Source organism: Vigna unguiculata, chromosome 1, assembly GCF_004118075.2.
Source record: "Vigna unguiculata cultivar IT97K-499-35 chromosome 1, ASM411807v1, whole genome shotgun sequence".
NCBI classification, from domain to species: domain Eukaryota; kingdom Viridiplantae; phylum Streptophyta; class Magnoliopsida; order Fabales; family Fabaceae; genus Vigna; species Vigna unguiculata.
Genome location: NC_040279.1, coordinates 557,083 through 583,349, shown reverse-complemented (window position 1 = coordinate 583,349; position 26,267 = coordinate 557,083). Strand labels below are relative to the sequence as shown.

General features: G+C 36.4%; 1 protein-coding gene across 6 annotated transcripts; it reads left to right on the top strand.

The window, feature by feature from the left end:
• The first annotated feature begins 1,303 nt into the window (after positions 1 to 1,303).
• Positions 1,304 to 25,029, top strand: LOC114183228 (ubiquinone biosynthesis monooxygenase COQ6, mitochondrial-like). 6 transcript variants are annotated; one of them, XM_028070172.1, is made up of 12 exons: positions 1,304 to 1,595; positions 2,415 to 2,474; positions 2,584 to 2,649; positions 6,190 to 6,298; positions 9,122 to 9,221; positions 10,401 to 10,544; positions 16,358 to 16,416; positions 22,456 to 22,523; positions 22,608 to 22,659; positions 23,334 to 23,507; positions 23,614 to 24,213; positions 24,589 to 24,870. In XM_028070172.1, exons 4-12 carry the CDS (start codon positions 6,194 to 6,196, stop codon positions 24,802 to 24,804), a joined length of 1,518 nt encoding a protein of 505 aa, XP_027925973.1. In that variant the 5' UTR covers positions 1,304 to 1,595; positions 2,415 to 2,474; positions 2,584 to 2,649; positions 6,190 to 6,193; the 3' UTR covers positions 24,805 to 24,870. The 6 variants fall into 6 exon arrangements, with proteins under 6 accessions (XP_027925973.1, XP_027925979.1, XP_027925966.1 ...); XM_028070178.1 differs by lacking the exons at positions 2,415 to 2,474; positions 2,584 to 2,649; XM_028070165.1 differs by lacking the exons at positions 1,304 to 1,595; positions 2,415 to 2,474; positions 2,584 to 2,649 and adding an exon at positions 6,022 to 6,044 and having other exon boundaries at positions 24,589 to 25,029.
• The last annotated feature ends 1,238 nt before the right edge of the window (positions 25,030 to 26,267 follow it).

The following is a 26,267-nucleotide window of genomic DNA, read 5'->3' as shown; positions in this document are numbered from 1 at the left end:
TTCACTCCAATCGTCCGTTCGCTCCTCCTATTCACATGTCGATCGGGTGTACACGTTAAAAGGACTCTAATGTTAAAGTCAATGATGGTTTGATCGGCGAAAGCAATAAATGTTATAAATTTGAGAGAAAAGTCTTAACAACCATACCTTTGAGTATATATAGTTTTCTGCATCCTTCTATTCATTTGTTGATCGGGTGCACCTGTTAAAAGGAATCTAATGCTATAGTCAATGATGGTTTGATCGACGAAAGCAATAAATGTTATAATAAATTTGAAAGAAAAGTCTTAACAATCATACTTTTGAGTATTTATAGTTTTCTGCATGAGGTCATGATTAAGGTTGACCTAACCACGACTCAATTGCCTTATAAAACTAATTATTAACCTGTTAACGCTAATCACAAACGTCATTCTATCAATTTTGTCGGACGACGTCACACATAATTTGGATAAGAGGACACTAGGATGGAATCCTGGAAACAATCCAACTATTGACACTGTGAGGGGAATCCGACTGACTGTTGATCAAAATTGTACATATCTTCGTAAATGGACCGCAGGGTGGAATCTTGGGGATAGTCCAACTGCTAGCAATGGGTGAGGGTCCAATCATTGTTGACTACATGATTGCTGTCTTTTTTCGAAGTAATTTCATTCGATTGACTACCAAGCGCCAAGTGACATTGTACCTCCGACCGAGAAATTGACATTGACAGACCACACAATCAATGAATTATGTCATAGCTCTTCACGCGCGACGACACATATTCACACCATTAGACATATCTTCTTTAAAATAATCTCAAACAATCGACAATCAACTGACCAACTAAAAATATAATTTTTAATGTATATATCATTTAAATTTCAATTAGTCGTTTAAATAATAGAGGTGAAATTTGGGATGACATTTTAGATATTAAGATATTATCAAAAGTTTGGTTGATCAACTTGAATATAATATAAGATTACAAATAATATGTGAATACAATTAAATAAGATCGGGATACAAGATACAATAATCAAAATATTCTTATCATAATACTATCATAATCACTTAACTGTGTAATGTTAAAGTTCCCCGTATTAATTGATTTTATAATATATATATTTGTTTGCATAATCTCAAAATACTTTAATTCTAGAAAAACCATTCTTAGGTACCTAATTCGTAAATTACTACTAAGAATGTAGTTTTGGATAGACTATTCTAAATTTTCTAAAATATTTTGAATGAATTTTAAAAAAGAATGAGATTTTTCATTTAAACATGGACAAATGATATTTTAATAATTCCTCTATGTACAGGGGTGCAAAAAGGAGGTATGAGAGTGGTACGTAAGTAAGTTAAAAGATGATTGGCCCAAAGCAGAAGCCCATTAATAAAGCTTTGGTTCTTGGCCGGAGTCTGTGGCAGGGGCAAAGGCAATCACTGTATTTTGTTGTTTCCGATCATTCGCCAACGTTACGCTACGCAGAAGAGAAAGAAAGAGAGAAACCCTAGCGAAGCCATTGAGGATTACTTCGCACTGTGGTAGCGCTGAGCCTCACAACTTCAACGCATCATTCCTCACCTTAGCGAACGTTTTCCAGGTCAGTTTTGATTTCATTCATGCTTCTCTTAAAGTACATCAACTATACTTTGTGCTCTTCAATAAGTTCTTTTGTTTCAAAATTGTGAATCCTTCGTTGATGTGAAATTTTCACAAACAGCCGGTGGCGTCGCTGCCTAGGTTTAATCATGAAGTTAATTAGAAGAATAATAATTTAACAAAATGGCTCAACCTTTTCAGAACTTAGCACTCTATGAAATTACTCTACTATTATAACTATTGTAATTTGTGAACTAAAACGATAGTAATGATAGATTTTAGGTTAAATTATTCTTTTGGTCCTTCTATTAGTCATGAAATTTCAGTTTGGTTCTCGATCAGTCTTCTGTTGTCTCAATTTGGTCATCATTTCTTATAAGTGACTCAATTTAATTCTCACCGTCAACTTTGACTCACCGTCAACTTTGACAAGACGGCGTTAAAGTCATCTATCTGTTAAATTTCTACCATAACAATGATTTTTGTCGACAAACAAAACTAAAAAAAATGGCATTATTTTATTACCAAATTTTGTAAAATAATAATATTGTATTAATCTTATTTTATTCTTATTTATTTTCGTACCACTTTATTAGAAAGTTAATAAATTAGTTAAATACATAAATGAAACTTTATGGTAAAATATGTGAGAGCCCCTTTTTGCTTTTTCTTTTTCCATGAACTCTCCTTCTCTCTGCCACAGAAACAACACTTCACTCTCACCTTGCACTCTTCCCCTCTCTATTTTCTCTACCTTCTCTCTACCAAAAAGGGGTCTGAATTCCCATCCAAAAGTCTGAATCATTCTCTTCTGTTGCAGAAATCAGACTTGAGGTTAGTTCAGGACCTCTTCCTCAAGCTGAGCCTCCCCTCCCTACGCGTAAGTCGATCTCAATTTCTCCTTTGCTATCAAATTTTCGAATTTTGGGTGCTTCCATCTTTCTGGGTTGAGTTAGGGTCGGTTCTTACTCTTGACATCTATAATCCAGTACCTTAGGTTGTGAAATTGAGGTGCCCCCTTGTTGAAAGAGTTCTTGCTAGTAATAATTGCAAAGGTAAGGGAAGCTAACCATTCTCCTTTAAATTCATAAGGAAATGTGTTCTGTTGGTTCTGGATTTCGTGTTTGAGTGTTGAATTGATATTGAACTGTATAATTTGGTGTATGATTGAAATTGTGTGAAGAACCTGGGCATTCTGCATGTGGGAACAGTAGAGTAATATGGTATTTTCGCTTAGGCGAGTGGCTCTCGCCCAAGCGAAAACACCAGAAAATCCACCCTTGTTCCTACGTGAAGCCTCGCCTAGGCGAGCTGAGGCCGCTTAAGCAAAAGACACTCTCGTCTAAGCGAACCAGCTTAGCCTGAGCGAGAGTTCGTCCAGATTTTTATTTTTGCCACCGTTAGAGCCTCGCTTAGGCGAGACTGATTGCCTAAGCGAGTTGGCCTCTCGCCCAGGCTAGATTGTCTAGCTTGAGCGAGAGCTACTGCAGTGGGGGTGCTTGATGTTCTGTTTTAAAGGGTGAAATTATATGTTTAAATGTGATCTTGTGCAATTAGTCTTTTATATGCTTGGAATGTCATTGCTAATATTGTGAGTGGTGAAATTGGATGAATATGAATTATGAGAAGTTGTGGTTGAAATAGTACACATGTCCTCTTGCCAATCAGTTGGGGGCCAGCATCCGTCAGGTGGGGCCCTCCACAATGATAACACTGCGGCCTGGAGAGCTGAGGCTGCTGTGGCTGATGTGAAAACCTCTTAGGTCCCTGAGGCTGAGGCATGGAGTATGGCTTCCTCCTATCATCTGGTCTGCTCACGGACCTAGATGGTCCTCCCACTTTCTGCTGTGATCACCGCTGAATCTCGACTTCAGCTTTTAATTTCTCCATTACGCTCGCCTTCTCTACCAAGGCAGGGAATTTCTTGATAGAGAGCGGGGCCACCATGAGCTTGAGATCACCTCTCAATCCGTTCTCAAACTTCCTAACTGCCAATCTTCAGCCATCTTCAAAGTGTGAAGTCTGCCTAGGTGTTTGAACCTTTCAGCATACTCTGGTACAGACATATCTCCTTGCATCAGCTGCAAGAACTCAACCTCTTTGGCGTACCTCACACTGTCTGGGAAGTATTCAACATAGAATTTCTTCTTGAACAACTCCCAAGTGATAGGCTCCCTCCTGTCCTCCAGCATTATCTTCATACTAGCCCACCAATGAACGGCCTCTCCAACAAGAAGATACTTAGAATATGCCAGCCTGTTCTCTGCAGGGCACCTCTTCGCATCATAAATCCACTCCATATCTCTCATCCACTGATACGCCTCATCCGGGCTAGTCTTGCCATCGAAGCGAGATGGATGGTGTTGAAGAAAATCCTCCAAACTCCACTCTTGCACTTGAGGTGGTGGAGCTTGGGAAGAACCAACTGCAGAACGATTCTCCCCAATCTGATGCAGGGCTTCCAAAGGCCTCTGCTGAGTCGCCTTCGCTGCAAGCCTAGCACACTCCATCTGCTGCAAGGCCAGGTTGTGTTGATTTACCATGTTAGCATTCTCTTGCTACATGGCTGATATCATCGCCTCAATTGTCCCCACCAAGTGAGAACTGTCCGAGTTTGGAAGAGGAGGAGGGGGAGGCCTAGGTGCCATAGCTCTGACCACACAAAGAGAGAACCATCGGTCTGACTAATAGATACTAAATCCATGCTAAAGACATTACGAGGAACACACAACAGAAACGAAACAAGCTCACACCTACAGATCCTAAAGAACTACTGCTCTGATACAAAAAATGTAACATCCCATTTAATAGTTTTCACGCTACTAAAAAAATATTATATCATGATCAAGCAAAGCAGATAGTGGAATCAACTATCATAGAATACTAATACAGTCATCCAAAACTACTATATAAGTCCCTATCAAGAAAACCCAGTCTATACAAGGGAGAGTTAATTTATGCAACTCAAAACTCCAAAGAACCTAGTCCAGAAGCCACTACTGAAATCACAAGACCAAAGATCAACTCTGGTTCAGGAGAGGGGTGTCTTCATCTGGATTCTTCTCTGCTCACACCAGAAGTAGGTGATCATTGCAATGGAAAAACACACAAGGAAACAACATAAACAAAAAAAGGGTAAGCTAACTAAAATAAGAAAAAAATCATGCAATTCACAGTATAAATGTCATTCACAAAACATAGCTCAATTATATAAATCTACACTCAATATCCGGATTGTGTAAGTGACATTGGATCTCTTGGTGGCTTGCACCTGTGAAGGTTTCCAAACTCTGCAGAGTTTGGGCATAAGGGGTTATCACCCAACCACTCCCAGGGTAAGTCCTCTTCGCGTCTAAGACTTGATCAAGTCCAAAGATTAGGACCTCCCGCTACTCCTCACGACATAATCCATTCCGCTCTATCTGAGCGTGAATGATTATTGGAGTTTCAGGATACCAACCAATACGGAGTCCTCACGTCCTTACACACACTAACATACTCATATGAATTTCCCTTGAAATTCTATTTCAACCACAACTTCTCATAATTCATATTCATCCAATTTCATCACTCACAATATTAGCAATGACATTCCAAGCATATAAAAGACTAATTGCACAAGATCACATTTAAACATATAATTTCACCCTTTAAATCAGAACATCAAGCACCCCACTGCAGTAGCTCTCGCTCAAGCTAGACAATCTAGCCTGGGCGAGAGGCCATCTCGCTTAGGCGAATCAGTCTTGCCTGAGCGAGGCTCTAACCGTGGCAAAAATAAAAATCTGGACGAACTCTCGCTCAGGCTAAGCTGGTTCGCTTAGACGAGAGTGTCTCTTGCTTAAGCGACCTCAGCTCGCTTAGGCGAGGCTTCGCGCAGGAATAAGGGTGGGTTTTCTGGTGTTTTCGCTTGGGCGAGAGCCACTCGCCTAGGCGAAAATACCATATTCTTCTATTGTTCCCAGATGCAGAATGCCCAGGTTCTTCACACAATTTCAATCATACACCAAATTATACAGTTCAGTATCAATTCAACACTCAAAATAATGCCATTTTTTTTAGTTTTGTTTTTCGACAAAAATCATTGTTATGGTAGAAATTTAACAGATAGATAACATGATGTAAAAATTATTACAAATTATTAATAAAATGTTAAAAAATATTAGGTAACAAAATTCGTCAAAAGAGGATTAGTGAGAGATGAAGCGTAAAATTAACACCAAGTTCTTAACCAAGAAAAGAGAAAAGCAAAATCACGTTTCATTTGCAACAACGCAATTAAGCGCTTCACATTTTTCTTCTTTAACGCGATTTTGCAGTGTATCCCACGTGTGTTCGATTCGAAAGCACAACATAGCCCCTCCCATGGTCTAAAATCCAGTTCCGTAAATACCAAACACTTCTTCTTTCTTCTTGTATTCCACCATTTCCCTCTTCACACAATGAACATGTATGAATGATTTTTTCGGATATTTCAATCACTCTTGTTTCTTCGTATGCCAGCATGAGAATGTGGTTTATAGTGTTTATTGTGCTTTTCTATCTTCCTATTTGAGCTTCTGTGTTGGGCTGTGACTCTGTAACTGATGTAATAGGGTGATGAAGAAGACTATTTCAAACGTCTGTGCCCTCAAAATTCCAAGAAAGTATTTTTGTACTGAGGGTGTGAAAGTTGGTGGTTCCGCTATTGGGGAGGCGTCCAATGTAAGCATACACATAGCATTATGAATAATTATATTTTTCTAGTTTTTTATAGTGTGTGTGTGTGTGTACAAAATTGAATTCATTTACATAGTGTTAGAACAATACGGGGATAGTTATTTTTGCAATAGATTTTGGAAACTACAAATTTTAGCAATATAATTTGATAAAACGGGCTTGATTATTGTGTTTTCAAATTGTCTGTTTGGTGTGGATATTCTTGAAGATTGTAACCCTGTCTTGTTGATACAGCTCCAGGTTTCTTCTTTGGAAGATTCCTCTAATACTCATTGAAAGATGCAACCTATTTCCTTTAATACTTCTAGGGAACAATCACATATTGTTGGCTAGATTTACTTAAGGCTTTCTGTAGTCATGGGATACTTTGATGGCATCTTGATGAGCTTTCAGGTGATCATCAGTTTCGGTTTGTAATTTTATAGTCACTGTTTTACAAAATCTGGTTGGGATTTGAGTTTGGCATAATTGTTTTGAGTAACATTTTGAAAAGTTTCGAGCAATATAGTTGGTATTTGTCTTTTATTATAACAGAAAATTGAATATTTCCAGGAGAACCCATTTTGATCTTACTGGAAATTCAGATTTGAATTACATTAAAACTGCTGAGAAACAATTGGGATCTCAAGGAGCATGTCTGGGACAACAGAGAAGGGAGGGCTTCAAATACTTTTTGTTCTTTTATCTATAACCAACATCCAAGAACGTACTATAGAACAATACCTTGGACCAGAATATTTATTTAATGAGTAATCAATATGTGCTATAGTTGCAGTAGCACTGTGGAGGAGTAATGCAGTGGAGTAGCCCTAGACTTCTATGTGATTCAAATAGTGGTGTGGAGCCGTTTTCAGTAGTGCTCATAGTGGCTAAAATAATGGCCTGTTTAGGCTATAGTAGTAGCGCCACCTTGATATGGTTCTTAAAATCCCACTTTTACCACTATAGTAACATTTGTTTAAAGGTTGTGGGGTTGAATTGTGATTTCTCCCCTATTTTCTGATGAAAGGTTTGCTTCAGAAACAAAAATAGGATGTGAAACCCTCTTCCTTGGGCATTCCACAAAATTACCTCTGTTACTTTACACTGTATATAACATTTTTTCCCTCTTTTCTGATCTATTTTATTTCTCTAAACTTCTCAGTTCACATTCTTCTCATTTTAATTTAATTTGTGGTGTTCGTTTTTGTTTGTCATCTTTCATTCTTTTGACTAAATTACATGTTCCTAGATTGAAAGTGATGTCTCGGTGAACTGTGACTTATATGTGTAGTCTACATTTTAGTTTTTATTAAAATGTTTAAAATAGAGGTCATCTCACTTTTCTCTATCTTACTGTTGCCTGCTGCTGTATTGTTAATTATTAATACCATAAAGACGCAATACCCTTTGGTTTGGGTAATAAAATAGAAAGACAGCATACAACATTCCTTTAATCCTCTCATTTATGCTGCAAGCTCTTGTTTCAAGTAGCAAATTTACGAACAGAAAGGAAAAACAGCAAGATATGAAAGCTCTTCCCATCTCCTTCTACAAGCATATCTGGCAACTAGTACTCCACTTGACCATGAAAACCTTTCAATCCTGACCATGAACATTTCAAGCACTTGAGACAGATTCAAATGTCTTTGGCCTTTCTCATCATTGGTCACCGCAGCTCCCAAGCTGGTCTCCAATTCACATCATTGTAATACCCAGAAACCCAACCAAAGATTCTCTACTAGTACTCTAAGTCTTCAAATCACAAATAAAAGCAAGATCTCTCCACCAAATTTCTGGGCAATGACCCCTTACCAACTCAGGGAATGTTTATTTAGGTATTGGTAGCACTGATTTTGAGAGAATTGACGCGGAAAGAATTGATTTTGAGATGATTGATTAGGCTAAACAAATTGATTTGCATGTGGGAATGATAGTTTTGAAGTATGTTAACGCTGAAGTGTTATCACCATTTATATATTAACATTGATAATATTATTAGATATGTTCTGGGAGTCCCACACCTAGAATAAATACTTGTCAACATAAAAGCTAAAAGAATTTGCTTATCCAAGAAATTCTGTTCACTGTAGAATAGATTTGGAGAATTCCCAATGTTCTTCAGAATCTAGGCTGCCCCATTTTCTCTGAGGAAACAACCATTTGGATTTTTCCACATAGGTATTCACTAGGTTGAATCTTGCTATATTCATGACTATTTGGTTACAACCTATGATGTTAATCAATTATCTTTCCAACCACCGTGTTTGCTCCAACTCTTTTGACGCCAAATCAATTGCAAACCAGAAGGAAACACTAAAGTTGAGCAACGTACCGTCGCTCCCCCATGCGAGGAGCTCTCTGCATTAACACCGATCTTTATCATTATTAAGTTGGATAACTATCCTCATTGATGTGATCAATAAACTCTATGAATTAACTCCGACTGGAATCATTTGTGTTGGGCAACTTGTCCTTTCTTCCTTGAACAACCAGCTCTCTGGCTAAATCAAGCACAACAAGGAGAAATTGTGACATGATTCTTTTCTTTTATTAAGTTGACGAGGATTGTAGATGAGTAGCATCATATCTTTAATTTATATTTTTTACCTTTACTTTTAGTAGTTTATTCTTGTTACATTGATTAAAGTAATGACTGTGATTACTCAGTCCTCAACTTCTTTGTAATCTTTGTCATATGTGATGATATCCCGTACTCGCACCTTTATGCATTTTCACATTATTATATTAGTTTATATTGAAAGATAATCATTTCCACTATGGAATATCAAATGAAAATGCCCTATTCATATTCTTGAAAATTTGCAGGAGCATGAGAAGAAGCAGACTATTAGCAAAATTATTCCACAGTATGATATTGCTATTGTTGGAGGAGGGATGGTTGGCATGGCTCTTGCTTGTTTCTTAGGTCGGTAATAATCTGGCATGGCTCTTGCTTGTTTCTTAGGTCGGTAATAATCTGCATGGAGTTGGGTGTGTCTAAGTCATAGTTTTTCTTGATTCGATATCTGACGATAATAAGCTTTAGCATAATTCGTCATTTAATCATGTCTTTACTGAGTTTAATTTTTTTGTCAATCTGCACCTATTTAACCCCTTATCTCAGGTGAATTGACTGGAATAAAAGTTCCACATATTTTTTCTATCTAAATTTGTGGTGACTATTGAACAGATTCTGATCCGGATCCATAAAATATTTGACAATCTGTTACATTATTGATATATGCTTTAATTAGAATTCTGCCTACTTGGATCCATCCTTGGTCATTTGTTATAGCCCGGTTTGGTTGTTCCAAACCATGTCAATGGATTGCTAATCACCACTGTATCATAAAATTATATTAATTTGTCACCTGTAGTCATTCATTTTGAGATATTGTTAAAAGTAATTTATGTTTTTTGTGCAGCACTTTTAATCATAATTAGATTTTATTCTTGTAAGGTTCGAGGAAAAATTAAAATTGAATGGTTAGGCTTTTAGGATATTACTTCAGTGCATCTTAATCACCGTAAAGGTTTGGTATTTGGTAACTCCAGTTTTATCAAAGAGAGCATATAGCATGTATTTATCCGATAGTCCATTTATTTGTGATCATTTACAGAGAATATGGCTCTACGTTGTTCACTTGTTGTCATTCCAAAGACTGCCTATTAGATTTGAAGCTTGCATTTACAGTTTGCATATATTTGTGACAAATTGTGTTTTTGTTCTTACACTTCAATATTGTATCCTACTTTCCTTGTTTTCATCTATTTGTCTCTAATTTGTATTCTTTATATTGCCATGAAGTGGGCTAAGAATGATAATGGCGATGAAGGGAAGTATTAAATAATGGTGTGAGAAGGGGGTGAGTGAGGTGGAAATAGTAAAATAGAAGGTGATGCAGGAACACTATTAGAATTTGTTTTTTCCTTTTAAAAGCTCTCTCTAGAAGCTGTCTAGAAAAGTGACTATTTCCTTAAAATAAACTTTTATCCAAACACATTAAGACAAGAGAGACACCAAATAGTAATGTTATTGATGATGATGATGATGCTGGAGAATGTGTTATAACTTAAAATCTGGTCAATTATTTTGTTCTTCCAGCAAGTATGCCAATGACAAAGCAGTTGAACGTTGCAATTGTTGATAGTAATCCGGCTCTAAGTAGTGGCTTGCACATCAAGAAGGAAGATCCCCCTGATCCAAGAGTCAGTACAGTAACTCCTGCTTCCATATCTTTTCTCCGAGGTATTATGTCTTAGGTTTGTTAGTCAATAATCACTATAGTTGTCGTTTCAAAATCTAATTCTTTATTTTTTTATCTTGTTTGTTTGTTAGAAATGGAAAAACTTGTATTAGAGAAAAAGGACAAAAGTAAATGTGAAAGATGAAATATTTTTACACATTTAAAAGCTTACATATTTGTGTGTATGCATGCATACATACATACATACGCACACACATATGAACCAATAATATAACATGCCTACTAAATCCTTCTATACCGAAGGGGACAACAATAAACAGAATTCAAAGAGAAGCCATTATCATTATCGTTTCCATCCAAAGTTGAATTTGCCTCATTCTCCTCCATAGTCCATTCATCATCAATGTTATAAAATCATACAGACTACTACTAGGTGGTATAGGTAAATAGTCATAACATTAATTTCATAGATTAATTCTTATCCTCTCAAGCACTCCAATTACACTAACAACTAGATGATGTATAAGTCAAACTCAATACTTTGATAGCAAATGTTTGTAATTCTGGATATTCATCACCATATGATGCCAAGCACTCTGCTAGAATTTGGTTTAATCGCAGGTCTTAGACTGCCAAAAAATCCTATTTTTTCTTGAAATTCTCAATTTGAACATCAATCTTTTGATCTCATCAATGTCTCTCACCAACCTATCCAAACGATCATACATTCCATAATTCACTTTATAATCAACTTTAAATTTAGCATTATAGTGCAATATGAGATTAAGATAATAGCTACAAATGCAATGGCCTATGCAATTAGTTGCTCCATCTTTGATCAATGACTTCCTAAAGGGGAGTGTAGCTTAGTTAGATAAAAATAAATAAGTTAATCTCCAAACAAAGTTTATAACTAAAAAATAAATTTGAAAATCAATTATAAGTGAGAGGTAATTAGTTATTATTTTATTAATTCTACTGAAAAGACTTTGTATCTTCTTTTTAGCAATAACCATTTCTTCTAAATATACCCCTCATGCAATTCAAAATATTTTTCCAATATCAAATTTTCTACAAGCCTCCATCTCTAAATTGTCTAGATTGGCACTCCTCGGAGGTCAACATCCTAATAAGTGATCCTCTTTATCGTTCAAGAATCTTAAAATCAAATAAGTGAGAAATACTTGAATATGGCCAAACCATCCTTGAATTTTGCAACTTGTGGACAAAGGAATACCTCAGTTCTCCAAGATTTTTTGTTTGGAACTTTTGAGCAAGATATTGTTTTAGTTGTACAATACCCTAATTATCTCTGTCTGTGGTAACAACACCATCCATATATACAATGAGATAGATACATCTTTGGGGAGGATGATTATCATCACCTCGTACATCTCAAATTGCCGATAATAGTCCAAAAGCGTCCAAAATGTAGGGACCAACATAAATGACATAACATATTAGACAAATCCCCTTGAACAACAAAATTAAGAGGTTGCTCCATGTAGACTTCACCATGATCACTATTAAATATAGTGAAACTAAGAATGAGATTAATCTCTCTTGTGTAGAAAATACACATAAGGGTTGTATTTATAATAAAGAAAATATGGGCTAAGTCCAAAATACACATGAAGAATAATAATAATAGAAATTGAAAATAAGATAGAGATAAGATATCTAATGATCTATCTTAACCCTCCCCCTCAGGCTGGTGCATACAAATGTTTGTACCAAGCTTGTTACAAATATAACCAATTCTCGGTCCCGTAAAGACTTAGTGAAAATATCTGCTAACTGATCACTTGAGTTAACAAACTTAGTTTTTATGTCTCCAGATACAATCTTTTCTCGAATGAAATGACCGTCAATCTCAATGTGTTTATTCCTCTCATGAAAGATAGGATTAGAACTGATATGAAGAGCAACTTGATTGTCACATACAAGTGTCATTTGAGTAACATCTCCAAATTGTAACTCTCTAAGCAATTGCTTAAGCCAAACAAGGTCACAAGTGGCAAGATCGTAGCTCTATATTCCGCTTCTGCACTAGATCTTGCCACAACATTTGTTTCCTGCTTTTCCAAGAGATCAAGTTACCACCAATAGAGACACAATATCTGGATGTAGATCTTCTATCAGAAGGAGACCTTGCCAATCAGCATCTGAATAACAAACACTCCGGTATGGTTATTGGAACCATACAACAACCCTTTTCCGAGAGCAGTGTTGTTAAATTTCGGCTATGGCAAAAATCGGTAACACACCTTCTACCACATCAAGGCGGAGGCGAATCGGTTTTTTCATGGCGGCCGCTTTTGGCATGGTGGGTGTCGGCGGCGTAGCGGTTGTGGTGAAAAAATCGGACCCAAAAACAAAAATCATATCATGAACAAAAGAGAATATTATAACCATTGGCAGGTAGCTGAACTTTATATGGTCAATATTACCATTCGGTCTTAAGAATGTACAACCATAAATACCCAATGATTGATTTTCAAGCTGGAGAGGAACCAATCTCAAGTAGCACTATTTTGAAGGTAACATCTCATCAATCATCTTTTGTGGCCACTATAAATAAGAAAGCTCATTTAGACTTATAATATAATAAGGACAAACAAGTGCAATATATGGTGGAAAGTCGGTGATAATTAAGGTTTGTATAGTGGGGAGAAGGGTTACAAGTAGAACATGTACCTTTTTATATAGAATAAGGCCAATAATTTTCAAGAGATTGGATTCAGTACATGATAGTGTTAGGGAAGGATTAGCCATGGCCTCCGTTGTGTTATTATTTGTTGAAGATGAGTCTTGTACTAGATTTTCAATAGGTCATATATGAAGATGATACACCCAAAATATGCTAGAGAAACATCTCGAGTTATGGTAGTCATTTGGTAGTGATGAAGGTAGATTGATAATGGTTGGAAAGTGACTACATGTCATCATTAGAAGGAACAAATTTGAAGAAAGAATTGTAAACAAACACAAAATACCTATGAAGAAGATCATGAAGAATTATGGTTACCCTTTTTTAGAATGAAATGGATAAAGTGGGGTTCCTGGTCATTAACGATAGATGATGACATCTAGTTAATGAACATAGGTGTGAGGTATAAACATAGAGGGAGGGTAATGAAAATGGATAGAGTGGGGTACCTGGTCATTAATGATAGATGATGAAATCTAGTTAATGACATAATATGTTGTAAGGATTGTAAACACTAAATGTATCAAGGCCAAAAGGGCGGGGGTTAATTGTCCAAGGAACTTAGTCACGCACCACTTCTGGTCATTCATTTTAACCGATTAAAATGAGAAATCAATAGATTAAAATCTGATAGTATATCTTAATATATATCACATAGACTTTACATATAAGATTTAAGTGCTTTGATGTTAAAGACCTAGCAAGATATCGATCAACACATAGATTTGTTAATTGATTACACAATTACATCAAATTTGCCATGAGAGATACAACATACAAACTTTCTTGATGCCAATAGACACGAATTTTATATTGGTTCACTCACAAGGAGCTACATCCAGTTAGTCAAGACAACCTGAACTTGACTTTCCATTATTTGAAGAGATTAGAAGATCATTACAAATAATTTCTTGAAAAAGAAAATACAACCTTCTTGAATCACACGAGAAACAAACACAAGAACTTCTCTTGCAGATATGGACTTACACTAGGAGCACCAAACAACATAGCTGGATACAAGAAAGATCAAACCCCAAAGATCAACTCTTCCTAGCCAACGAAGAAGCGTCTTTCAAGACTGCAATGGAGACAATCACAGCTCCAACACTTCACAATTGATCTTACGAATTGCAGCACCTCTGACTTTCTCTAAGAGAAAGTTGAACAAATTTTCCACAGTGTTCTCGTAGTTTCAAAACTTTACTTCATCTCACAGAAAAAGAGAGACTATATAGACAATGCAAACAAACATATTAAACTGATTGAAAGTAATTGTAAATTGATTGATTTTCTTTAGTGAGTAAAATCAAGTCATTGGTTGTTATTTGAGCCAATTTGATATGTTGATCACATTAGTGGATGATATGCACAAGCTATTCAACATGTCAAACTCCTTTTTAACAGACTAAATAACTGCAGACACACATAAGCAACTACTAAGCTTCTAGGTTGAGCAAAAATGAACCATAAATTCTTCAAGCTTCAAGGATTCATCCAATCTTCATTCTTCAAGGCTCTTTAGGACAAGTACAACATGCCCCAAAAAATTGTGAGGAATGATAGTGTATAAGTGTTTGAGTAGTTTCAATAATATGTTTACTTTTTTATTTTGCTAATCCATGTTCTTGAGAAGTACGAGGACACAAGGTTTAACGGAGAATACCATTGGATGCCATGTACTACTAGAACTACTGAGACAAATATTCAAGAGCATTGTCATTATGAAAAAACACAATTCAATATACCAAATTGTGTTTTTGATTTCATCAAAAAAGGTTTAAAATATAGAAAACACTTCTGATCAATTATTCCTTAACCAAATCCAAGTACATTTAGAATAATTATTAACAAAGGTGATAATATTTTAAACCAAATGAGTCAATAGTACAAGAAGGACCCCAATATTGGAGTGAACTTAATATAAAAGATACGAAACTCATTCAATAAGACTATCAAGAAAAGCTTATGAATATGATTTCCTAACTAACATTACTCACAACTTAAAAGTAGACAAATGTTTTAAACTCATCTCCATCTTCTACAATTTTGTCAATCTGCAATGTCCTAGTTGTGCATGAATCATCATTGAAAAGGCTGTCAATGCACATACGATGGTAATGTTGAGAGATAGTGAAGGCCATGTGACTCACATTCAATGCGGATCGTCTGGCTTGATATTTGATGATGCAATATAACATTTTTTTAATGGAAATGAGCATAATATCATGGGATTGGGTCAATTGGGTGACAAATAATAAATTAAAGGGATAATTAAGAACATAAAGAACGAAGTCAACAATAAGGGAAGAGAGGGGTTGGCTAGTGCCAATGTTGCAAACTTGTGTTTGTGGACTGACAACAGCTATAAAAGAAAGTTGGTAGGATTAATAAAGGAGGAGAAAAGAGAATGATTACCAGATATATAAAGGAGGAGAAAAGAGAACAATTACATCATGGTCACTTGTCCAAACATTGGTTTTGGAGTTAGTGTGTTGAGCCGGTTTTTGAGCTCTCCTTTTTAGGATCATTTGGATGTTGTAACTTAAATCTTGACAATACATCGAAAGTTTTACCGGCAAAGGACTCATTTACAAAGACAAAGCACATGTAGATACTATGTAATGGCTGGAGGAAACCTAATATATTGGAAGACTATGAAACATAATGTCAAGGTAAGATCCATTGCTAAAGTCAAATACAAGGTGGTGACTATATTAAAATGCGAGTTCATCAGGTTGAAGCAAATTTTAAAGAGCTCCAATTTAAAGTGACTATGCAAATAGCATTGATATGTGATAACCAAACTGCCTTGCATATTGCATTTACTATTGTTTTTCATGAGAGGGCCATGTTGAAGTAGATTGTCACCTCATCGACTCTAGTGATCAACTGGTCAATATCTTCATCAAATCCTGGAGAAGTCTAAGAATTAGCTCTTTTCTCTCTCTCTCTCTCTCTCTCTCTCTATCTATCTCTCTCGCCTCCTCTCTCTCTCTCTCTCTCTCTCTATATATATATATATATATATATATATATATATATATATATATATGTACGTCCTCTATTGTGTAGTAAAACACATAGCTTTCAGTCTAATTATTACTCTTTTATTTTTCTTAACAAATACTTTTTGTCTATTTTTAGATTCTGGTGCTTGGAAATATGTTGAGCAAAACAGGCACGCTTATTTTAATGCAATGCAGGTAACTTTTTTTCTCTCTCTCCTATTCACCCTGTTATTATTTTCTCTTGTGAATAGCTCAATACTAGAAATGCATTCTCTAAGTGCATAGTTATTAGGAGTACATTTAGGAAATTGACACAAATGTTGTGCAAATACCTATAAAGCACAAACAACTCTACTGTAGCATGTCGAGTAGCAACAATCATGACACCTGTATGTTATATGTCCAATCCAAAGTATCAAATGCCTTCGCTATATCAATTTTAATGGCTAAATTACTACCAAAACAATGTGAATCATATTTATAGCCTCCATAACAATGCCAACACAAACTCTCAAATCTGTGGTGCAATAAATTTGACAATTTTCTTTAGATGATATTTGATAAAGCAACGAGTGGTTGCTTAGATAATATTCATTACTTATTAGAAGTTAATTGGAAAGTTAAATTACCATGCTGTAACAAGACTAGATATCTCATTTGCTGTGAGTAGAAAAAGCCAATTCCACAACTCTCAATGTAAATGTCACTAGGATGCTACTATCAATTTACTTCAATCTCTAGAGAGCACTTAGAAAATGAAGGCTTACCATTCGAAGATAAGGAGCATATGGAGATTGGTGGTTAAACAAATGTTGATATTGCAAGCACTCTACTATGTTCTCTTGGGGAAAAATGTGAAATTGTGGAAAAGCAAGAAGCAAATTTGGTTGATGTAATTGGTCACAGATTCAAGATATGTGAACAACAGTCAATGAACTCATGTGATAGTCAGGCGACACTGCACATATTTTCAAATCCTATTATTCATGAAAGGACTAAAATCATTGAGATTGATTGTCTTTTTGTTTGGGAGAATGTCGTATACTAAGATAGCAACAAAATTCATAAAGGGTATGTTTGGACAAGCTTCTCCATAAGGACTTCTAACATTAAAATATGAAGAAAAAACTAATGGGTTTTTCCATAAGCTAAAATTATTCCATTTACAAGTTAAAAATAAAAAATTTAGAGAAGTTATAAGAGATTGTGGTAGTAGGATAATCAGCTAGAGAAGTTATTGCATCTGATATTGAATCCTTGCAATTAATTCCAGCACACTAATATATACCGACCATGTACTATTATAGACATATTGTCAACCTTAGTTTTATTCTCTAAATTCAAGTATAAGTTGAAAAGAGTAACTAAGTCCACATAGTAGGATAAGGATTTGGTGGTGGTGATTAAGAAATAACACAATCAAGGGAATGAGTGAGACGAATGATAGAAAGTAAGTTAAATGGAGAATCAGAGACATAAAGAACATTATCAATTGATAAAGAAGGAAAAAGATTAACAGTACCAACACCACGAGATAAGACCTTAGATCCATCAACTGAAGGTAAATAGCTTGTAGAATATAGAGAAGATAACAAAGGTTTATTACCCATAATATTATCGGTGGCACCTGAGTCAAGAATCCAAGGTCCAAAAGGGAAATAAATTGATTTAGCCCAACAAAAAGATCCTCATACCAATTGAGAAATTCATTGAGAACAACAGAGTGTTTTGCAGATGAAATAGGATCCACATTTGATGGTTGGGAGAGAGGATCATTTTGGACCAAGGTTATCAGACTCGAGAGTCTACGTAGACACGTGAGAGTTTCGTACACTCATAAGAGTCTACTTTGATCCAATGTTTCCATCTAATGTGAGTCCTGAGTTTTGTTTCTTGATGTGTTTTTACTCTTAGGTCTAGGAAATGAAGATGCACTAACACTGGGATCACACAAATTTGAAGTAGTTCCATCTCCAGACATTATAAATCGGTGTCATTCAACTAAAAATGAAATAATTTGTTGTTTTAGAACATAGAAATAAAAAATAATAATTTAAATCAGGAAAACAAAATATATATATATATTTGTTGTCCTTTCTTGAACTCACGAGTCTGTTACGAGTCAACCGAGTCTAGTCATAAACGAGTTTACAAATGAGTAAACTTGTGACCACTGCCCTGACTCGTAGACTCGTACAGGTGTTCAAGTCAACCTCGCGGGTTTGATAACCATGGTTTTGACTATTGCATGAGATCCAGGTGGCTGACCAAGTAAAGCATAACAACTGACAATCTTATGACCGGGTTTGTGACAATGTTCACACTTGTGACGCCCTTTGCTCGACTTGCGAGAGCAATTACGCTCACCACATTGAGAAACTAAAGTAGAAGAATCATCATCAGCGAAAGCATGGGTAACAAAGTTCTCAAATCAAGCAAATAATCCCATATCCAAGTGAGTAGAGGATGGCGACTCAAACGCAGGTAGTCACTGCTAGGGTCTGACATGCACTGCCACACACAAATGAAACGCTCTCGCAGTCGCAAGGTTGAAGTGGCTTGTGAAAGTTCTGATCAAGGTGATTGTTAGAATTCTTACCTATTGTATCATTAACCCTATGTGTAGGGTGTTGAGTGTGGGAAACTATCTACTGTTGCATGTAATCATGCCTAGTATCTTAGAGTAGTCTTTTCATATGTACTTCCTTCATTATAAATAGAAGAGGAGGAAAGTGGTACTGTAGTCCACTACTCATATATTTTAAAGTCTCAGTCTCAAGTTGGTATCAGAGCGGGTTGATCCCGCTCTGGTTTCTGTCTCATCTGGTCCGTCACCGCTGTCCGCGGTTGATCGCCGTTAGTCACCGTCGCTGTCCGCGGCTGTCCAAGTTCGTTTAACCTCGTTTCTGAACTACCCAACACTGTCAAAAAACATTTCAACACTGTCCGCCACTGTCTGCAGTCCTCCGCCGCTGTCCGCCGCTGTCCGCCACCGTCCGCCGCCGTCCACCGTCGCAGTTCCGTCCGGAAACCAACGGATCTGAACCGCCTCTCCGCGCGACAGCCAACCCTGGCGGTGTCGCAGGCAGCGCCGTCGCCACGCGCCTCCACGCGCATCATCTCTGTTCGCTGCAGTCAGGCGCGTGCCGCCCACGTGCCGCGTTCCAGTCGCCAGTTCGTCGTCGCGCCACCTCCGTCGCCGTCGTCGGAGTCTCCTCTACCCGTTTTGACCCTCAAATCTTTGTTCCGATGAAGTCCAGTAGCACCTCTTGTGGAAATCGTCACTTTCAAATTCGAAAATCGTCATTGTTTCACTGTTTTCCGAGATTCTCTCTGTTTCTGTTTATTCTCTTGATCATATCATGGCCACTGGAGGTACTGGGAGTGCTATTTCATTCTCCGGAAGCCCCTGCATCACGTCCGAGAAACTAAATGGCCAAAATTACTTATCTTGGTCCGCTGCTGTCGAGATGTGGTTTCTCGGTCAAGGACACCACGAACACCTTGAGAAAGATGGCAGCCACGTACCTTCTGAAAAAGCTGAACAGTGGAAACAAGCAGATTTCCAACTATGTGCTCTATTGTGGCAGCCGGTGGAACCACGACTTTTGATGTCCCTACGGGCCTTCAAAACTTGCCACTCGTTTTGGAAGCGAACTCAGAATATCTATGCAAATGATATTCAACGCCTCTATGATTCGGCGAACAAGTTGGCATGTATGAAAATGACTAACCATGATATGATGTCATTCATGAATGACGCTCAAGCTGCTGTGGAAGAACTTCGAATGTTCTTGGAAGTCGACTCTCTAGATGAAATGAAGAAAAAGCTTGACAAGTACTATATGGTAATGATCCTCCGCGCTATACACCCAGACTTTAATCATATCCGAGATCAGCTTTTGACCTCTCATGAGGTTCCTTCCATGGAAACTTTGATCTCCCGCATGATACGTGTTCCAACTCTTCAAACTCCAAAAACTCTTGCTGTAGTGGAACCATCTGTCATGGTCGCCACCCGAGGAAGAGGAGGTCGTGGAACTAGAGGAGGTGGACGTGGAGGTCGTGGGCGTCCTCAGTGTACGTATTGTAAAAGGATGGGTCATACCCAAGAAAACTGCTACACTTTACATGGATTTCCTGCCAAAACAGCCAATGTCTCCCAGGCAGAGACTACTGACTCCAAGTTCACTGAGGACGAGTATCAAGAGTACAGTCATCTCAAGCTCCAAGTACATCAACTGTTTGCATCTCTCAATCCATGGAAGGTCACAATTCATGGGTAATTTACTCTGGTGCTTCTGATCACATTTCTGGTAATACCTCCTTGTTCTCAACCATTTCATTCCAAGAAAAATCTCATTTTATAACCCTCGCAAATGGTTCTAAAACATCCTCAAAGGGAGTCGGTCAAGCCATCTTATCTCCGTCCTTAAATCTAAAATCTGTCCTTTTTGTCCCTAATTGTCCTTTCAATTTAATTTCCTTAAGTCAGTTAACCAAAACATTGAATTGCTCTGTAACCTTCGATAACAAATCTTTTGTTATAGAGGAGCGTGGCTCGGGGAGACAGATTGGAGAAGGATATGAAGCGGGCGGATTATACCATTTTGGATCTCGTCCACGTGTGTCATGTGTTGCAGCTCCCAATCCTAAAATGTTACATGATCGGCTTGGTCACCCTCACCTGTCCAAGTTAAAGAAAATGTTTCCTGAACTTAGTCGTCTCCAGACTTTAGAATGTGAGTCATGTCAACTAGGAAAACATGTTAGATCTACCTTTCCTAAAAGGTCTCAATCAAAGTGTACTTCTAGTTTTTCTGTCATCCATTCCGATATCTGGGGACCTAGTCGTGTCTCATCTTTTGGCTTTAGGTATTTTGTTACTTTCATTGATGAATATTCGAGATGTACTTGGGTTTATCTTATGAAAGATCGTTCTGAATTATTATCCCTCTTCACATCCTTTTTGAATGAAATCAAGAATCAATTTGGTCAAGTAATTAAAATCTTAAGAAGTGACAATGCCAAAAGAGTATTTTTCGTCTGCTCTTTCTAATGTTTTGAGTTCCCATGGTATCCTGCACCAGTCTACTTGTCCTCATACGCCACAACAAAATGGTATATCAGAAAGAAAAAATAGACACTTAGTTGAAACTGCTCGTACCCTTTTGCTTAGTGCCAACGTTCCTGTCCATCACTGGGGAGATGCCATCTTAACTGCAGGTTTTCTTATTAATCGGATGCCATCTTCCTCTCTCAATCATAAGGTCCCTTTCTCCATTCTGTTTCCAGAAAATCCTCTCTTTCACACTTCTCCTAGAGTTTTTGGTTGTGTATGTTTTGTTCATGACATGTCTCCCGGGTTACACAAGCTTTCTGCTCGCTCTCTCAAATGTGTTTTCTTGGGCTATTCACGACTTCAAAAAGGGTATCGATGTTACTCTCCTGAAACCAAGAAATATTACATGTCTGCCAATGTTACATTTTTTGAACAGGCCCCTTACTTCTCTCCATCTGTTCAAGATGTCCATGTCATACAGCAGGTTCTTCCTATTCCCGTGGTTGAGTACAATATTTCCAATGTCCCTGTCCCTCCGAGTCTCGACCAAAGTCCTCCTGAGCCATCATCTCCACCTATTGATTCTCTCCAACACAGGACGCCGACGAATAGTCCAGTTGTTCAAGAACATGGTGAATCCCCTACTTCAGATTCTTCTCCCTCGTCTCTTGCTCCCACGACTCCTAGTGAAGGTGATTCAGGTTGGCCCATTGCTCTAAGAAAAGGTACTCGTTCCTCTCGAAATCCACATCCCATTTATAATTTTCTTAGCTATAACCGATTATCGCCTTCCTATTATTCACTTTTATCCTCAGTGTCTTCTGTTGTTAGTGAAAACTAGGTATAGGGTTAATTCCCCTTGTGTAGAAAATACACGTAACATAGGGTGATATATTTATAATGAAGAATAATGAAGAAAATATGGGCCAAGTCCATATACACATAATATTGTAACTAAAATAAGATATTGTAACTAACAATATCTTAATGATATATAACATCGAATGTAACATTTTATTCACTTTTCTTATTTAAGCACCTAACGTCCTTTATACCATATTTTTTGTGCTTGCCTCAGACCAGTGATTCTCGTTGTCTTGTGGGTGCATTTTGTTTTGTCTGCCCTTTGACTCTATTCAACAATTCATGAATTGTTTTGTATCTCATCGCAGGTCTGGGATTATACTGGTTTGGGATATGCTAGATATCATGCAAGAGATGTAAATAAAGACTATCTAGGGTAAGTGTGGACATGCTGTCATTAAGTAAACCCCTTTTACAAAAGCAGCTATTCCATTTGTAATTGGCAAACTTGATCACTTAGGTGTGTGGCCGAGAATAAAGTGCTCCACAATGCCTTACTGTCATGTGTAAAGGTATGAATTTGCATTTTCTGTCTATGTTGCGCACTATGGAATTTACTTGGTTAGTAATTTTATGATAAGCATTTAGCCACTTGGACAAAGTTCGAAATTGGGGGGTCTGATCGTCATTCATAATTAAAGCCGATAGGATTTCTCAATCACGCTCCTGTTCTTCAATTCTCTTCTCTCCTGACATGTTATTCTATTGTACAAAAATGATATTTTTTTGTCTAAATGATGTTAAGATGTCCTAGACTGGCTAGGAACATTACCAAAATAAACCTAACAAGACTTGGAAAATTCTATTGATCTAGCTTTCGGGGTTGAAATAGGACCAGTTCATTTATAACTGCTAAGAACTTCATCAACTACAACGTCTGAACTTTTATTATTTTGCTGTCACTTGTATTTCAGTTCAGAGTGCTAGAATAATCTCTCAATATTACTAATAATAGTGTTTTGGCTGTTTTTCTAATGGGATGAAATACTGTCATATCCTTGGATGTTTTGCTGGTTCAGATATATGTTTTAATGTTAGGACCATTAAGTCAGTAAATCTAGCTATGTTTTGGCTGCTTCCATTTTTTCCCCATTAAGAACATGGCGTATTTCATTATCTATGAGTAAAATTTGTCATTTTGGGGCATATACTTACATTACATTGAGAACAACAACCTTCTTGACAGGATTCTGATTTCAAGACAACAATCTATCCTTTGAGATTAAGTTCAATGGCTTTGAATACGAGCTCTATGTCTGTAGTGGAGGAGAATACAAAATCCGTAGAACCACCATCTGCTCATGGGCATGGTGCAAAGCTGCAACTTAGTGATGGAAGCAGTTTATATGCAAAGTTGGTGGTAAACAGTAACAAAATTTTTCTTAACTGTGTTCTGGAGGACAATTACCAACCCCCTTATTATTGTTATAAGTTGATGTGTATTAATAAAGATTCTTGTTTTGAAGGTTGGCGCTGATGGTGGAAAATCACATGTTAGGGAATTAGCAGGAATCAAAACGACTGGATGGAATTACTCTCAGAATGCAATAATCTGCACAGTAGAGCATGCCTCCGAAAATGTATGTGCATGGCAACGTTTTCTACCCACCGGTCCAATTGCTCTTTTACCCATGGGTGATAAGTTTAGCAATATTGTTTGGACCATGAGCCCAGCAGAGTCAAACAGTCGCAAATCAACTACTGAGGAAGAATTTTTAAAGGATGTGAATTATGCTCTAGATTATGGTTATGGACCTCGTCCTACATCAGGCTTATTAGGAACTGGAGACATGTTCTCTTGGTTTAAAATGGATGCAACAATATCAACTAATGAATACTTTGAAATTCCTCCAAAAGTGATCAAGTTGGCATCTGAAAGGATGGTGTTCCCTTTGACTTTAAGGCATGCCAATTCCTATGCATCAAAACGTGTGGTTCTTATTGGAGATGCAGCCCACACTGTCCATCCTCTTGCTGGTCAAGGAGTTAATTTGGGTTTTGGAGATGCATTTTCTCTTTCAAGAATTATTGCAGAGGGGATTGCTTTGGGAACTGATATTGGAGAGGTATGTTATGTCATATGTGTGCATTGTGTGTTCCTGGGTCGTATGATTAATTGCTGGTTGGAATCCAAAAGGCTTCCTTCCTAGATTATCCCATTCATATATAGCTCTAGCAAATAACATCTTTATATGTACACATTAAATTTTATCAACTTAAATTTCTTCTTTCACAAAATTTTATCAACTAAATTAAAGTGTTAAAGTATTAGTAATTTCTACTGTCACCCCTTTTTACATCTATGAATGTCTAAACTATCTAAAATTTGGTATACAAGATTATTAAGATAATAATACACTATTCAACAATTATATTAGTAAAATGTAATATTTTGTACATACAAATTTGATATGGTTATTTCTTTGTTTATTCTGCTGCAGGTAAATTTATTAAAGAAGTATGAAACAGAGAGGAGATCAGCCAATATTATGATGATGGCGATCCTTGATGGCTTCCAAAAGGCCTATTCTGTTGACTTTGGACCTTTTAATATTCTGCGAGCTGCTGCTTTCCATGGGGCAAACTGTATATCACCACTCAAAAAAGGTATCATTTCCTATGCTTCAGGAGAGCACAAGTTGCCCATTTTCTTGTGAATACATAAATGTCAATAATTTTGGCCTACTTAGCAAACTAAGTTTTAGCCAATGGTTCAACACCCCTAAAGTTTTCTTTTCTGCTTTCTTAGTTTCTTTTTTGTTTGGCTTAAGCTTGAAAAGTTACACTTGTAAAGTTGTTCTGTGCAACATTGGGTGAAAGATTAATCTTTTTTCTTACTCTGCTTTTAATGCTGTAGTAAATATATAGTGTTATTGGTGATTCCTGGATTCTTCTTCGGCTACAATGAGTATTTTAAACGGAAGTTTACACCATATCCTCTTATTTTTTGTGGTCAACATTTTAGGTGAGATGGCATTAGCCATTGAGAAATTGGTGGGGCTTACATGAACCGAAATTAAAGGTGGAAATAGGTTTCAATCATTTCCTAAATTCAAGGCTTGAACTTGGTATATTTGCATAGATTTTTTTTCTAAAGGAGTAAACTTAGTTTGAAAACTTAATTAGAAAGTCTACTGTGATATAGTTTTAGGTTGACAAACGTATAACTCCAAACTATTACACCAAAATTTAGGTTCTATATAACCCTTTCTATTTTCTTTTACTTATAACCATTTGAAAGTTCAATTTTAAAATAAAAAGTTTAAAAACAAAGTGTAAGTTTGATTGTTTATTTTGAGTTTTAAAGGTCTTTTTTAAGCTATAAGTTTTGGTAACAAAAGTATACGTATTTATAATTGTCTCTTTCAATAAGAGCATTTATAAAAATAACATGTATGCTTTTATAACTTTTACTTTTAAAAATATATAAAGTCATTTTAATTCATACCAAACAGTTATAAAGATAATTTAAATAATTTATTATATATAACAATAATAATAATTAAAGTAATTTAATAAAAAATTCATATAATTTTTCAATACACTTTTACAAGGTAAAAATATTTTTTTAAAAACAACTTATTAATTTAAAAAGTTAAAATATTTCATAAATGTCATTTAAATTTTAAAACTTAAAAAGAAGCTAAACATAATAAAAAATCTGAAACTGAAATTTTATTTAATAATATTGTTTTCAGTAACAATTGATTTCATGAAGAAAAAGAGAGATTAAATGATAGAGAAAAGTGAATAATACATCATATCATGTATCTTACGGATTAAATTAAATATTGATAAAGATAAAGTAAATAGATTCTTGTAATAAAATAAAATTCCAACAGGCCCTAAACCCGCGGCCAGCCCGCGGCCCGTATGCGTTGCTGAAACACTGAACACGAGCAAATATTTTTCAAAATGACGATTAATTCATTGATTTCATTTTTAACTTACTATTTCAATCACTGTCTTTACATCACATTATTAAAAATAATTAAAAAAAATATTTAACGGTAACTAAAGGTAATAAATAATAAATTAATAGTAAAAAGAATAGATTAAAATTTTCCTTTTCGAATCACTTCCTCACACTGCGACAGACACATTGTTCACACACTCTGCG

Coding starts and splice junctions, on each gene's coding strand:
- LOC114183228 (XM_028070165.1), top strand. Junction 16,417..22,455: donor CTTATTTTAATGCAATGCAG/GTAACTTTTTTT, acceptor ATCTCATCGCAG/GTCTGGGATTATACTGGTTT. Junction 22,524..22,607: donor GTAAATAAAGACTATCTAGG/GTAAGTGTGGAC, acceptor TTGATCACTTAG/GTGTGTGGCCGAGAATAAAG.